The sequence below is a fragment of the Neodiprion virginianus genome, chromosome 3 (assembly GCF_021901495.1).
Source record: "Neodiprion virginianus isolate iyNeoVirg1 chromosome 3, iyNeoVirg1.1, whole genome shotgun sequence".
NCBI lineage: Eukaryota > Metazoa > Arthropoda > Insecta > Hymenoptera > Diprionidae > Neodiprion > Neodiprion virginianus.
In genome coordinates, this window is record NC_060879.1 from 7926540 (window position 1) to 7941614 (window position 15075).

The 15075-nt window shown below is 34.3% G+C and overlaps 2 protein-coding genes across 6 annotated transcripts; one reads left to right on the forward strand and one right to left on the reverse strand.

Moving 5' to 3' along the window:
* Positions 1–454: 454 nt before the first annotated feature.
* On the forward strand, positions 455–5782 carry LOC124299484 (protein PFC0760c-like). Of its 4 annotated transcripts, none has more exons than XM_046752697.1 (5): positions 455–836; positions 1950–2225; positions 3390–3683; positions 3761–5136; positions 5237–5399. In XM_046752697.1, the coding sequence occupies exons 2-5, from the start codon at positions 1960–1962 to the stop codon at positions 5263–5265; spliced, it is 1965 nt and encodes a 654-aa protein (XP_046608653.1). In that variant the 5' UTR covers positions 455–836; positions 1950–1959; the 3' UTR covers positions 5266–5399. The 4 variants fall into 4 exon arrangements, with proteins under 4 accessions (XP_046608653.1, XP_046608652.1, XP_046608651.1 ...); XM_046752696.1 differs by having other exon boundaries at positions 460–836; positions 1935–2225; positions 3761–5144; positions 5237–5782; XM_046752695.1 differs by having other exon boundaries at positions 460–836; positions 3761–5144; positions 5237–5782.
* LOC124299486 (protein SHQ1 homolog) lies at positions 5634–12101 on the reverse strand. 2 transcript variants are annotated; one of them, XM_046752699.1, is made up of 9 exons: positions 11473–12101; positions 11160–11350; positions 10121–10338; positions 8963–9367; positions 8705–8828; positions 7992–8155; positions 7739–7893; positions 6924–6971; positions 5634–6359 (listed from the first exon to the last, which is right to left on the reverse strand). In XM_046752699.1, the coding sequence occupies exons 1-9, from the start codon at positions 11613–11615 to the stop codon at positions 6227–6229; spliced, it is 1581 nt and encodes a 526-aa protein (XP_046608655.1). In that variant the 5' UTR covers positions 11616–12101; the 3' UTR covers positions 5634–6226. The 2 variants fall into 2 exon arrangements, with proteins under 2 accessions (XP_046608655.1, XP_046608656.1); XM_046752700.1 differs by lacking the exon at positions 6924–6971.
* Positions 12102–15075: the final 2974 nt, after the last annotated feature.

Genomic DNA, 15075 nt, shown 5'->3' on the forward strand with positions numbered 1-15075 from the left:
TAAACTCTGGAGTTGAGAGTAAATTGTTTGTCAGTTATTAATTTTCGACCGAGAACTTTAGTCTTCATTATCCGATACAAACATAAAATCGTATTAAAATTATTACCGAATCAATTTGTGCGTTCTCATTAAAGATATCACGCTAAAGCTGATTAAATAATGCAGATTGGTAAGCAATTATTTAATCAGACAGATATGATTGTTGCTTCTCTAGTTTCAACTATAGAGGCAAAATTTTTAAGCGCCAATTGTAAGCCGGATTTCTTACCTTCGTATTATTGACCACGAAATGTGAAGCACGTGTAAAAAAATATCCCGAATAACGCTACATGTATGTATACTTTATATTTGTTAAAAATACTTCAGTCGTTCTGTCAGTTATTTCAAGTGTACAATTACATTAATCATACATTAAACTGCAGTATAACGTTTGATCCCGTTCAGTTCTTAACGGCCATCGAATTGAAGACAGTTACATGTTATTGCGTTTCCATTTTTTCTAAATCTACAATATTACGCACAAGTTTAATATAATACACGAATACTATTAGTAAGGATATAATTTACGGTTATTTCACGACCATGCATGTATAATAATCGAGCGTTGTGCGTCGCGGGATATGCGGGCACGTTTTAGTATAATATACATCGAGGGAGAGGACTTAAGTATGTTAAGTTAAAGAGGGAGAACTTGTGGACCAATGTCAGCAGCAGCAGCTGCGTAATACAGATATGTATCAAGGAAAACGGATTTCAATTCCGGAGGCAGTTTTCAACTGATAGGCGCTCGTTAAACTTGCCTCTGCAGTATCTTGGCGCCGAGTTGATGCCGCACTGTAAGTTTTAATTTTTATTAATTAGTTTCTTGCCGTACACTCCGACGATTTCTCGCCTGGCCGTCGCCTTACCAGTTAAGAATGATACGTTACCTATTCTTGTTTCAATTTTTATTGTTTAATCGACGAATTTCGTTCAATGTCAGGCGTGACGAACGTTTGAAAAAAAAAAACAAACACTCACAAACGGCCAATTATCGCGATTAATATCAATGCATTGCGAAACGCGGTTTTATATCTAAGTATCGGATTCATAATTAATTTTTATTTACACAAAATCCCTTTTGTTTCGTTACATAAAACGGCAAAACTTCGCATATTCTCAGTCCGAATTTAAAAATATGAAACACTATTATTGTCACTTTAGAAGCACATTTTTTTAAATGTAATCTCTTCTCGATTAACTGAAACTTGAGAAAAGTTTTTACAACACATAGATTTGAACGCGATTGCAAAAAGGGAGAAACGAAATTAATCTATGTCGACAAATTAGGAAAACGGAAATATATTTATAATTTATTATTCCTTTTTTCGATAATGTAATACTGTGGTAACGTTAATTTGTTGATCGTTAATCTGATTTCGATTCCTAGGGTTTCTAACTCTTTATGAAAGAAGCCTCTACCGTGGCAAAAGGAGAAAGTATGATAGAAAGTTAGTTTGGCGAACACGTATCAACTTTGTTTGAAAAATAGCGATTTTACGTCAAAACACGTGCGAACCTTTTTCGGATAAGATTGTAAAAAAGCTTGATCAACATTTCCTTCACTTACACGATCGAGACTTTTTTTGTTGGAGAGCTATACAGCCCATCAATCGAAAACGAAGAAACTTCTTAGCTTGGATCTCTATCATGAAAGAATAATTGTACTGAAAACTGCGCTCATTCAATAATTTCTAAGGTGAACAATATACTGAAGGGAATTTGAGTAAAATCTGGATCACATTTACCAAGATGAGAACTAATTTTTTTCGTCACGTTCTTAGATTAGATTTAAAACGTGACTGGATCTGTGTTTTTCCCATTTGTTAAATTCAAATGATACTAACTCTCGTAAATCTTTTCCGAGTACAATAAAAAATCATCATAAATAACAGTATTTTCTAATCAAGGTTTAATAAGATGCGAATCTTCCTGGCATTTGCTCTGGTGACTTCGATTTCCCATTGCTCTTGCATTCCGATTGAAGTACGACCAGCAGGTTTCTCTTGGCAAGATGGTTCCTCCTTGGTTTCGGCGTTGACATTAAGAGTGAAAAAGAACACTGACGACAATGAGTACATCGAAGAATGTACCCCGGTTCAAAGTTGGCAGGAAGAACCTGGGATCATAAGCGTCATAGCATTTTTAGATGCGTCGTGGCAGTACAGCCATCGACAAGCCACCATGTAAGCACATTGCATTTATATATCATCTTGTATTCTCTATATTACTGCACGGCAGAATGTCAGTTACAAAACAATTGTAGAATTCGAGGAATTTGTCAAAGTGTCAAGGCAAGCTGATGAGAATGGCTCTGAATTTTTATTCGTTTCAACTGTTTTCTCGCTGAATAACAATAACTAGAATTGTCAGCGAGAACATTAATTGAATCCTTTGAATTTATGTTCCAACAGAAGTTCTGAGAATTATTAAGACGCTGGTAAAAAGAATCATATTAACGAACTTGGATTATTCGACTTTCTTTCTTATTTTTAGTTCCCAAATCATCAGTTTTTCTCCCATTATTTGTTTACAATAGAATAATATAAGGTTAATAAAGAAATGAATATTCTTGCAGAATGTATTGAATAAATTCCCGACTTGACCTCATTTGGTTCTCATCCGTTCAAAATCCATTTGTTACAAATGATAATGACAACCAAGCATTTGATCTACATCAGTACTATAAAAAAATGAATTGATGCAACTTTGGGAAGTATTGCATGATACCGTAGCGCCAGTGTTAGCAAAATCGTTTATACCAGTGATTGACGCACTGCCAAAAAATGCTGAAACTGCAGCATTAACATAATGCTGATAACCTGAGGTCAGGAATATAATGGAAACTTTAACGACTTAGTTTCCTATGAACATTTTTCTCGGGTATATAAACACTTCTGCAATTATTTCAGAATCAGTCACTTCATATTATTAATTTATATCAATTGCTTTAACAACTTCAGAACAATGATTAATTAAGATAATTATAAGGTTGCAAAACTGGCTGAAGCTAGAAACTTAAGCCACTACAAAATTTACCTGTCGTTATCAAATTCACGAAAATAACTCAATTTCGTGCTGATGCTAAATTTTGTCTGACAAAATTATTTTTGTTGAAACAAATGATTCGTGCGTAATTGAAATTTTATATAAAACGATAGGTTACGAGAGGAGAATATAGACACTGCAGCCAAAGATTTCCGACATACTTAAGAACCAGCAAAACAAATTTAAGTCGACAAGGAAAACGATTGTTCAATTAATATTGGTTATTGAGATGGAAGAACATTTTCTGTAGCTCAAATTTGGGTCGACTTACACTATTTTGAGTTACGTTAATTTATTTACAGGCTCAAAACACTTCAAGGTCTTTTAGAAAAGACTAGTATAACCGGTATCCGATTTTATGTTGTGAATTCGTCAAAGCCAGAAGCTACGGTCAGCGCTATTGAAATAGAAGATGAAAAAGAAGCTTGGGGAGCAGCAGATCCGACAGAGGATCAAAATTTTCTGAAAATAGAAAGAACTAGAGAAGCCTTAAAGAACAAGATCGACCCAGATATAGAATTTATTCAAGATACGTCAGAACTTAAAATTTGGGAAAAGTTATCTGCATCGAGGGATCAAGTTTTAGTTATAGATAAGTAAGCCACATGATGTCTTAAAATTTGAAGAATAAAACGCCCTTATAATTCTAACAGTCTGTTGAAATTCTTCCTAGGTGTGGAAGGCTGAGTTACAGGGTAATAGTGCCATGGAGCATATTACATTTTCCCTATGTCAAAGCTGCAATTCTCTCGACTTACAAAGAACAGCCGTGCGGAAGCTGTAACATTAGTCAAACGGAGAGTCAGGCAGATGTTACCACTGAAACAGCAACGACCACGACTGAAAGCGAAAAAATAAAAACCGAACAGCCTTTGGATACCCTACCAGAGAACTTGAATATCGATCACATGAGAGAAATTGCTGTAAAAAAGTACAAGCTCGATGACACCGATAATACCGCAACGAAAAAATATCATACTAAAGAGTCCCAGGATATTCCTGAAAATGTTATAAAACTTTTAAATGGAAGCGCCAGTGGACAAAAAGGTATCAATATCGCTGCTCTGTTACCAACAACAATTCAATATTCAGATGACGGCCGTGCTATCAGCTATTCACAAACTCCGGTTCCAGTACTAGAGGATAAACAATACCAGAATACTTCCAACATTACGGATGCTCCAAATTCTGATAAAAACACAGAAGTAATGCCTGACAGTGATTTATCAGAAGCACTTTATAATGAAAACAGCGATAATTTGGAACCGATAAAGCCCCAGGGTATGGAAACAGAAAATTCAACGGATAGCTACAGTGAAGAAGATAAAAATTATTATCTTGACAATGAACATGAGCGGCATAAGCTTGAAAAATCTGAATCCCTCAAATTGAAAAGTAGTTGGGAAAATAAGAATGGAGATGAAAATTCAGAGATAGATCCTTATTCATCAAGCGCTAATGATTCCAACAATCGCAGTAATGAAAGCAGCTCAGAGATGGAAATTTCAAGTCTGCTAGATTCGTTGTTCGAGAATAAAACTGCTAATCATATACACAGAACAGAACAAGAATTTGAAGGAATGAATTCCCAGGAACATTCACAGAATGCGGACTATTTGATGCCAATTAGGATAATAATGCACGCACCTCACAGGCATATACACGATGAACCGTTCAAGAAACATGAATACCTGGTCCTAAAACTTGGACATCCAGAATATCACGGGCATTTGCCATCTGAGGAAGACTTCCTTGGAACAAATGACAGCAAACCAAATTCTGAAAATAACGATAAAAGTAAGGAAGTCGATGAAACAGATCCGGGGAGCGGAGAATATGACAACAATGATAATACAAACGACCAACACCATGGCAATCGTCATCAACATCAACATCATCACAAATTAGGTAAAAATACGGACAAAGACGATCATCTGGACATTATATACTATAAAGATGAAAGCCCTGGTTTTTACGGAGAAGATGCAGAATATTGGAAAGACCCTGAGAACATAGAATATGACGAAAAGCTCGAAATGGAACAAATTGGTGAGAAGGTAGGAAATATAAATTTTACGACTTCATCGAGTTAATTGATTAGTAGCTGAGTATCAATCGGTTCGAATTACAATTTCAATTTCAATTTTAGGGAACACAAGGTGCTGTGAATTTCGATGAGATAAATATCGGTAACGCAAACGTCCAGGAGAGTACATTAAAAAATCCGCTTGACGAAAAAGTAGGAGAAGATACCGTCATTGATGACCAAATTATGGAAGAGGAGGCCAAGACAAATCGTCTGATTGAGCATTACAGCAAACTTATTCCGTGGCTTGACTATGCATTCGATCAATAACTTATAGGCATTTCAATTAATAAATTTATTTTTCCTTATAAATCTAGATATTATGAGTATTTGACAAAGCTCACTATGTAAATACTTACGTCATTTTCAACAATAATTCTTTTATGTTACATTCTACGCATATCCTTTGTAGGTACTTTCGAAGATCAGGTGTATATACAATAGTTTTTCCAAGAAAAGAATCTTGTAATGTAATTTAAGTAGTTGATAGAACTTTCATCGGGTAAAATTTAGAATTCGTGACTCGTCATGTTTTAGTCGAAGTTGGAAACCCGATTACACCTGGGAATTAGTTTTTTATTGAACTTCTTCGATGGCTGGCGACTTTAACAGCGATCTAAAAAAAGCTTTTCAGTGATGATAATTATCTTTGTACAGAACAACAATTACATTTTGCACAAATTTAACTTGCAATATATGACAAATTGAAACCATAAACTAATTGGTATGGACATGATACATCTAAAGGATAGCCATGAACTGTATCCGTTGGATAAATAGAAGATGTTATTACGTTTAATGAAAATAAATAAATAAACAACCGGTAAAAATGTCCAGTGGTGAACAAAAAATGTACAAAAGTTGACACTGAATTTCATCAAAAAATATCCGTATTTATATTACATATCGTATGATTCCGATAAATATTATTAAACATATTATTTATATCACCTTCAGCGTGTAGATATTTTTTTTCCTGATTAATACAAAAATTTATCAATTTTGTTTTCGGTGTCAAACTAATAGATGAAAACTATCAGGGTTAGTTGAAAATCATTCTACTTCGCTTGTATCATCAGAATCGAGACTTTCATCGGTACTTGTGCTTGATGAACTACTACTGTCAGATTCTGTTTCAGAATCAGTGTCGCTGCTATCCGACGAGCTCGAACTTCCTCTCCGCAATCTAAAATAATCGAATATACTTACATAAGTATAATGATCAATAATAACGTAAATTCATTACTTGTCTCTGATTTGTTATTGGCTAACATTCCACATACACGCATTCATGTTTTATAATTCAATTTTATCACGGAAATCACGGAAGAAGCGCTGTAAAGCGATAAAATGCAAACCAAACAAGCATAATAATTATCTGATGCGAAACGCTTGATCTCCCACAAAAAAAACTAAATGGCAGTAATAGAAAGACCAGAAACAATGATAAGAATACCATGGCAGAGAACATAGAAAATGCTCATTCAGGAAAAGAAGACACTGTAAACAACATGAAAAGGAAAGAGTCAACAAATTGTATTGAAAGTAACCATAAATTGTAATAGAAATAATATGGTTGCCAGAGATGAAGTTAAGCATCTTTTTTTTATAGTCCATCATCTATTCACAAGGAATTATTTAAAAGCGTTTAGTATTTTGATTAAACGGTCTTTTAAAAAAAATTAGTATTGTTAAGAATTCAAAATAAAACTCTTTTCATTAAACTTTTACCATGTCTTGTAAAACTTACAAATAGTCTAAGAACTTTTTGCTCTCCATGGTGTACGTGAATTTAGGCCTTCAAAAATAGATTAAATTATCGTAGCAATTAGGTTCTGTATATTATAATTCTAACTTTAATACGAGACTTTCAAAACCAACTGAATCAATTTTCGTCCTACATAATTTGAAATAGCTACGTAATTAGCAAACTTAGCAGCACTCATCAAATGGAAAAATTACTTTATTTTTTCAACCATACCTAAGAAAACGGTTTCGCGGTGTAAAAGCAGTTATGTTGTTCTGGTCTTGCACGAACAAAAATCATGACAAAATTTACGATTATGGAAAAAAATTCATTTAAAAGTTTGGATGTGCATGTGTAAAAGAAATACAAAGGATTCGATTTTGCAAAGACAGCAAAGAAACTATTTTCATAAACGGTATTTCATAACAATTTAAAATGATCGAATCATTTCAAGACAAGAAAAATAATTACAATAAGCAAAAAAATTAGACATGGAAAATTCAATCTTCTGGCCAAAGGAAACAACTTTTAAATTACAAGAACCGGATTTTACGTGACTATATTGGACTGCTTCAATTAATTTGAGGTCTGAAAATGACAGTAAGCCAAATGTATTGTTCAATTAATATGGTCCAGAAATAAATTGAGTAGAACTATCTAATTGTTTACATAGCTCGAAACAATTTCACTGGAAACTTGTACTTAAGAAACTTTAAAATCATCAATGTAACTACATTGATTACATGTAAATACGAAACATAATTTTTGAATTTTGATGTGTTCCTAAAACATTAGCAATCCCAAGATAATTAACTTACTTCTCATCGTTCTTCTCGTATAATGCCATGTTGCCTACTTTGTCGACCATTTCATGGATGGCATTTTCTATAACTAAGTCTTCATCTTGAACGGAGAAAGCAGCTGCTTCTAATTCAACAAGATCTAACCCCATTTCGACTTTGTTTGGGTGTATCTAGAACCAGAGCAATAAAGTAAAAGTCAGTATGCAAATAAATGGGATTGGAATTTAGAGAGTCTAGAAATAGTTTTTATTTGACAATCAGGAATTACCGTGCTCAACGATACGCTGAGAGATTCAATTAAGGACGATGGTGTTTGCTGCAACCAAATCAAGTAGTCCTTTATGTACAAGTGATTGAGCATGTACCGTGGTTCGTAGGAATTGTTGAAGAGCTCGTGTATTTCACACAAACGTTTCACTACATATTTTTTTCCTGAACATAAGAAACGTAATTTCACATCAGCAAACTGAGAACCAGTGATTACGATTTGAATTATTTTAAAAACAAACAATCAAGATTTCATTTTCACAAGGCAGTCATAAGAAATAAAATAAAAATTTCTCTCATTTATCCACAAGCTCTAGAACCTAAAAGTATTTAGTTTGTATTTTAACGATTGTTTGGAATATGTAAAATTCAGAGAATACAATATCTTGAAACAGACAATTTTTGACGCTTATAATTCGATGCTTTCAGTTTACATCATTGGTCTGTTTATGTATAGCAAAACCTTATTTCGTGCATCAGAATATACTTTAAAAAAATGTAGGAAATTAGGTAACACTCCTACACTTGGCTCCCACATTTTAGGTATATAAAGGATTTTCTGCTGACAAAAAGATTGAATAACTACTGTGATATGAAATAGGATATAAAAAGTGATAAAAAAGCTAGTTGTGTTGTCAATTTACTCACAGACATAGATCTATATAGATAATTGCTACCAAAAAACGAGTAAGCGATTCAGATATTTATACAGACCTAAACTGAGAACGATTTTAACATCGTTCAATACTTTTACAGATAGCTCCCAATTTCTGTACAATGGGTAACACAACGATCTCCGTACACAAGCTGTAACAACTTCTTCCATATTATTGAACTCCTATAACGTTAGAAAAATACAATTAGGTGAGAATCTGCGTAGAGCATCATTACAAAATTAGAAACTCTCGGATACTTAAACTTCTGGTTTTTCTCTCCAATTTGCTTTATCATTTAATTCCAATTGTAACTTGCCTGAAACCAGCAAAGCGTAGAACTCAATTTATTTATGGTCCATCCACTTTCTACCGTATTTTCACCCATGGTGGTCCTATGATTGTAACAACTGCCAAACAGAATGTCAACTAAACCAAAGGTAATTTTTTCTACTTCCTTGCTATCCAACAAATACTCTTTGTTCGGCAGTTCTTTCAGTAAATCTTTTTCCGTATCTGAAAGCGTGATTTCGGTGCTTTTCAAGCTCTCCCATTCTGCCTTGAAATCAATGTAAGGTCTGATGTATTCTTCCTGAATTAAATCAGCCATATAATGTTCTTCACTGAACTGTTCAAACTCGTGCTTTTGCCTTAAACATGCACGCTCGATGGAAGGTGTGACATCGGGTGCTGGCAGATCTATTATTTCACCTGTCCACCCTGACTGAAATCAAACAAATAATAATAAACAATGTCCCGATTGAAAAATGATCACTGTTTCTAGTAGTCGAAAACTCACAATTATGCTTAACATCTGATTTCTCAACTACTTTTTTTTTTTTTTTGCGAATTGTCTATTGAATAGGGTATCAAAAAACCAGCTAACCAACCTGCCAAAGTTCATTCTGCAAGAAATCTATTAATAAAGCCAAAATATACAAAGTATTTTAACAATGGCAGTACTTCTTGATTTTCGCTTCTTTTGGGGTCATTTGAGATCCCCTGTAAACTTAGGACTTTACAGGGATTGAAAGACATATTGTTTGCTGTATGTATACAAGGCAATTGAAAGTGAAAAATGGCAAATGTTAATTGGACACTGCTGATATTTTGTCTGCATTAATAATGCCTGTACTTTGAAAGTTTAGTCGCGAAAAGTGATGCTAAATTTTACTGAAAGTTCTTCTGCGATGGTAAAATAATACGTTATTTTTTGGGAAAGGTGCAAAAATGAACGATAATCAAGGCAACGATAAAAAAAAATTAAAATCATAAAATTACTCGTCATCCCTAAAGATTTAATAAGATGACGAACTTAAATATAAATGAATTCTTAGCACGAAGCTTTACAGGAGAACTAGATGTGCGACTAGGAATTGGATGGGATAAAAAACTACGTAAGCTAATGTTTTACGGCTCAAAGTATTCTTGAAATGTGAAAACATGGACAAACAGTTTTACAACATGATTTACAAACCTCAAATGATGCCAGAGTACGGGAAAACTTGCCCCCGAAACCGTAGTTGGGAGGTTGAATAGAAGATTGTATATTTTCTTGATTAATATTCTGAGGCAGAAACCATTCGTCTCCGTCTCTGTTCTCACCATCAACCGTTGCTTCTTCGCTGTTGCACTTCACTTCGTTGGTTTGCAATTCACCATTTTTCTCTTCCGCTAAACTCACAACAGGATTACCTGGAGAATAAGCAATATATATAACATGGTAAACCTCAAGCACTGTATGCTTATGTCTTCGTAATATGGAAAATCGTAGCGAAGAAATAGTACGAATTTATTGAAATAGTATAGTTGAACAAGTCGCACAAAGAATCCGAATCTTTTACATGGGCCCTTATTTGGAACATTTTAATACATTCTGGCATTGAAAAGTCATCGGTGACTACAAGGCTAAGAATGTATCAAATTTCAAAGAAACTGAGCATGCGAATAATAATATACAATACACACACACTCACGGGACACGGCTAAGTTGAAAACAAGTTTGATGTCATTTAATCAAAAATCAACTGATTTCCAATCATAGTAAATGTGCTCCAAAAATCCCCACGTATTAGACAGAACTCTAATATTTGCTTGATTATTCCTTGTACCATAATATTCTACTGTAAGTTTTTTATAATAAATAGGCAACATGCAATTTAATTTAAACTTTACAAAATCGCAGTCTTTTTCAGCTTGTGACATTTTGATAATCAAATTTAAAATAATGTTTTATTCATTAATGTTGAATAGTAACAAGATTAGAATTGACAATATCCATTATGACGGCGCATTTTTGAAAAGAAATGTGAACTTTGGAATGTAAACTGTGAATTAAGTATCAAATACAACAAAGTATATTAATATTACAGCTGCAATCCTTACCAATTTCTCTTACCGTTGCAAAATAGTGATTTGTTTTTTATGTTTCAGTAAATGAATATTGCAAACTTGAACCTTTTAAATATCACTGTGTAAGCGGTGGATACTTTGAAACAACTTTATCACAATCTTACTTATAACTTCTATAGTCGGAACAGCCTGGGTTCTTTTTTTCGGTGGAGCAAGCAACGTTGTAATCATATCCAGGTTCTGAAATTCTTCTCCTTTATTGACTTTTGAGAACCGTAAGGTAAAGTCACCTTTCTCAGCATCGTATGATCCAGAAGACGAATCATTCTCAACTATTTTACCAGGAAGATTTAATCTGGAAGTTGATTAGAAAGTATACGTAAATCTATGCTAGCAAAATAAAAAAAAATTAAAAACTAAAAAATTGTTCTATATAAAGGCAACAAGAAAGTAAGTAAATGACATTCTTTTATATACCTGAGATAATAAGGAGCAGAGTAAAATCTGAAGTCATAATCTTCGACATAAACTTCTGTGTCTTTGATACGTGCATACGGAGCGTGAACAGTTACGGTAACTTCATCTACTGTTTGTGTCAGTTCGAAACGTGGGGTCAACATGCTTCTTTTTCCAAAGTGACAATTGGTGGATAGAAAAAACTCTTGTAAAGATTTCGTGTGTGAAGAATTTATCAAGTTTTGAAATTGAGTTGTATAAATGTGTCGTTGATTGAAAAGTGTATGATTAATTTAAAATTAGCCTTCTGTTTCCATACTTTTAATTTTATTAATTTGAACTTAGTTCTTGTGATAGATACAGGAAACTTTCTAGTACGTTACATCTAACGTTATTTACTGTTAATTTGAAAATTGTAAGTACAAATTGTTTTTACAAATCTAGCGAAAAACATGCAACCTACACGAGAAATTTCTTCAGGAAATTTCACGTCTGAATATTACCGTAAACTATACAAACATGTATAAGATCGTATTCCCTTTGATCACGGCCTGTGGGCTGGGAACTCGTAGGGTGGGGGGTGCCTAAAAGTAGTGTTTATTTCCGCCACTTGGAGCAGTGCAACCTTTCGTCCGAATCCCCCCGCAACTTGAATCCTAAACTGGGACACACGACATTTGAGACACTAATCGTTGACTGAGGATATGTAATACAACGCACTAATACATAAATTTATACCTATGCATCATGATGTAAGGAAACAAGGTGAAACCATGCGCATACGCTTTAATTGAACCAATCAGAAAATATATCCAAGGTGACGTCATATAGGCTTGATATTTTGTCCTTCGGTGTTTACGTTATTATTTTTGCAACTTTTGATTGCGCAAACTGGCATTTTCAGGAAACAGAATATACGGAAATAATTAAGTTATCTCAAGTAACCTAATTACGTGATATTACGTGATTTCTGTGACGTCATCTTGGATATGGGCAGACTGAGCGAAAATCGGTCTTCAGTTCTGGCACACCTTGTATATTTACATCATGCTATGCATAAAGGCTGATAGCCTTATGGGACTTTTCGTAATCGAAAATGGACCAGATAAATTCTTCGCCAAGCAGCGCCCTCTGCGTCCATCCTTATATGCCCAACTCAAGTCGGCAAGCGGTCGGTACGTAGAGACGACAAGAACTGATGTTACCATCGCTAACCGCATGTACCCAGATAATGCAGAGTCGAATATTGTTATGCCTATGGAACGACGAACCGGGAGCAGACTGAAATTTTCAGATAACTCCGTGAGGACGCCGTATACTGTTCAATAACGACAATTCATCTGGGCCAAATTCAGCAATGTTAATATAACTCCATCGGATCGCCAAAAATAATAGTATCTAAATAGATGCGCAATGAACATGCACCTGGTTTGCTGTTAACAGAGTTGCAAATCTTTCCTTGACGCGAAGAATGAGAGAGGTAGTCGAAGAAGTTAATTAAAGGATGGAGATATATAGTTGTTCCCATGTGCACCTAATTTAATTTCGGTACATACGTTTAACTTGTACCGTTAACAGAAGATAATAATATGTACCTTCAGTCAACGCTCATATCTTCATTCCGAAATATCCAGCTGACGTGTGAAAATAATTTGTAAACTGACGTTAAATTTCCGTGGTTTTTTGAAAATACTGTTTACTTGCAGCGGAAAGCCAAGACCTTTCTACACAAAAATACTACTTGTAAATATTTTTTGGAAATTAGGTAAGACTTGATTGTTACTAATGTTTGAGCCCATGCTGTAATAAACCCCGATTGACCTCAGGCAACCATTTTCACAAAAGTGATTTTAAAAAAATTTGAGGACGATCAAGGTTCCTCTTTTCAACTTCTACTCACATTATCTGGTTAGATTGCGACTCTGTCCGCTAACCCCCTAACATAAGATTGTTCAGAAAATTATTATCAAGTGTCCCAGAATATAACTACTCATATCTGTCCACTTTATTATACGTTTATGGCAATGCCCGCGTTGATTGTGAGGAATTTCGAGTTTAGGAATACGTATTCCCGACAAAATCGATACTATTTTATCCGAAATTTCAGCACTTTTCCGGTAATTCCTAATAATGATATTACCCACAGGACCCAATTGTGTAATAATACAATATATAGGATATCAGAAACTAACGACTGATATCACCTAGAAATAGATTTTTCGGATTCTTTATAACCAATTTCTCATCAATTATCTATGATATCTAGGTCAAGAAAAATATCGATGAAAGGTTTTGCATACTTAGGTTATAGAAGAAGAATTTCACAAAGTGAAGAGGAGTCAAAGGTAAAACGTTAAGGAGTTACAATATACATATTAAAATTACAAGAAACTTGTTAGAAATTCATGTAATTGCTTTGTAATCATCCAAGAAATATGCATCGTCGATGAGTTATTGGAACGGCATCGGGTTCCGGTGGTAGGCTGATTGTCCAGTTTGGAGGAATATACATAGGTCCGTTAAATTCCAAGAGATACTCTTCCTGCGAAGATCACCATCCAACAATGCCTGTACTGGTCTTTGGAATTGGTGACGAGCAGCCAACTTATGCGTAGAATATTCAAATATTGATGCATCATTTGTTTCGCATTTTACGAATTTATCCTGTGAAAGTCTGGCCTTCCGTTCTATCGAAAATGATATGATTTTATGTGTTTAATGTGACAAAACATTTCTTGTGTGATTTTTAATTGAGTCTAAAATCAAGTAATAATATTATAAAATGCAAGTTATCGTATTGGTTGCCTTTCTTTTTTATGTATAATATGTGAATGTAATGCTGTTGTGAAAAAAAGTAATCAACGGTAGATTCGGTCAAGTAATCTATGAATCGAACGGGTATACAAATTTGTCTTAAAATTTTTTAAATAATTCTGTACAATATAGATTCAAAAGACCAAACGGGGACGAAAGATGTTGGAAGTGCCAAGCTCTCAATTGCCAAAAGTATGTACACCTTGTTGACTTGAATTAAGAAACGAAATTTATCAAAAAGAAAAATGTATTTACGTGGAATTCACTCTGACTAAAGTAGAGAAATCCGAAGGTATTACGATTCCACATGCGTTACACATTATCGAAACATTAGTTTTATTGACAATGAGTTGAATTCACGCATGAAGAAAATTGCCATTTGAAAACGTGCAATATGTCAGTATTTGACCAGTGAAAATAAGTTTAGTAATGCTCGTTTCCACACCACCGCAAGCGGTAGAGCACCCGATGCGTTTTTTTTTACGTGGTATCCCCAGTAGGCCTAATCCACAGAGAATACTCGCAAGATTGATCCTACGTTCTTCGAACAATAGCAGATTACTTTTTGTCACATAATAATTATGGTGAATTGTTTTTCCCAATCAATTTGTACTAGCGCGTATTCGCAGTTCGTTCAAAATTTATCAGTCTTTTAACTCGCTGACTACTTGTCGTCAATGAAAGATGGCTGTTTTAATTATGGATGAAAAATGGATGTTTTAATTTTGGATTATGGGTGATTGTTTTTATCTCATATGCAAACGTCGTTTGACTTTGGATGTTTGCGCACGGGTTTTTCTTCTTGTGAGG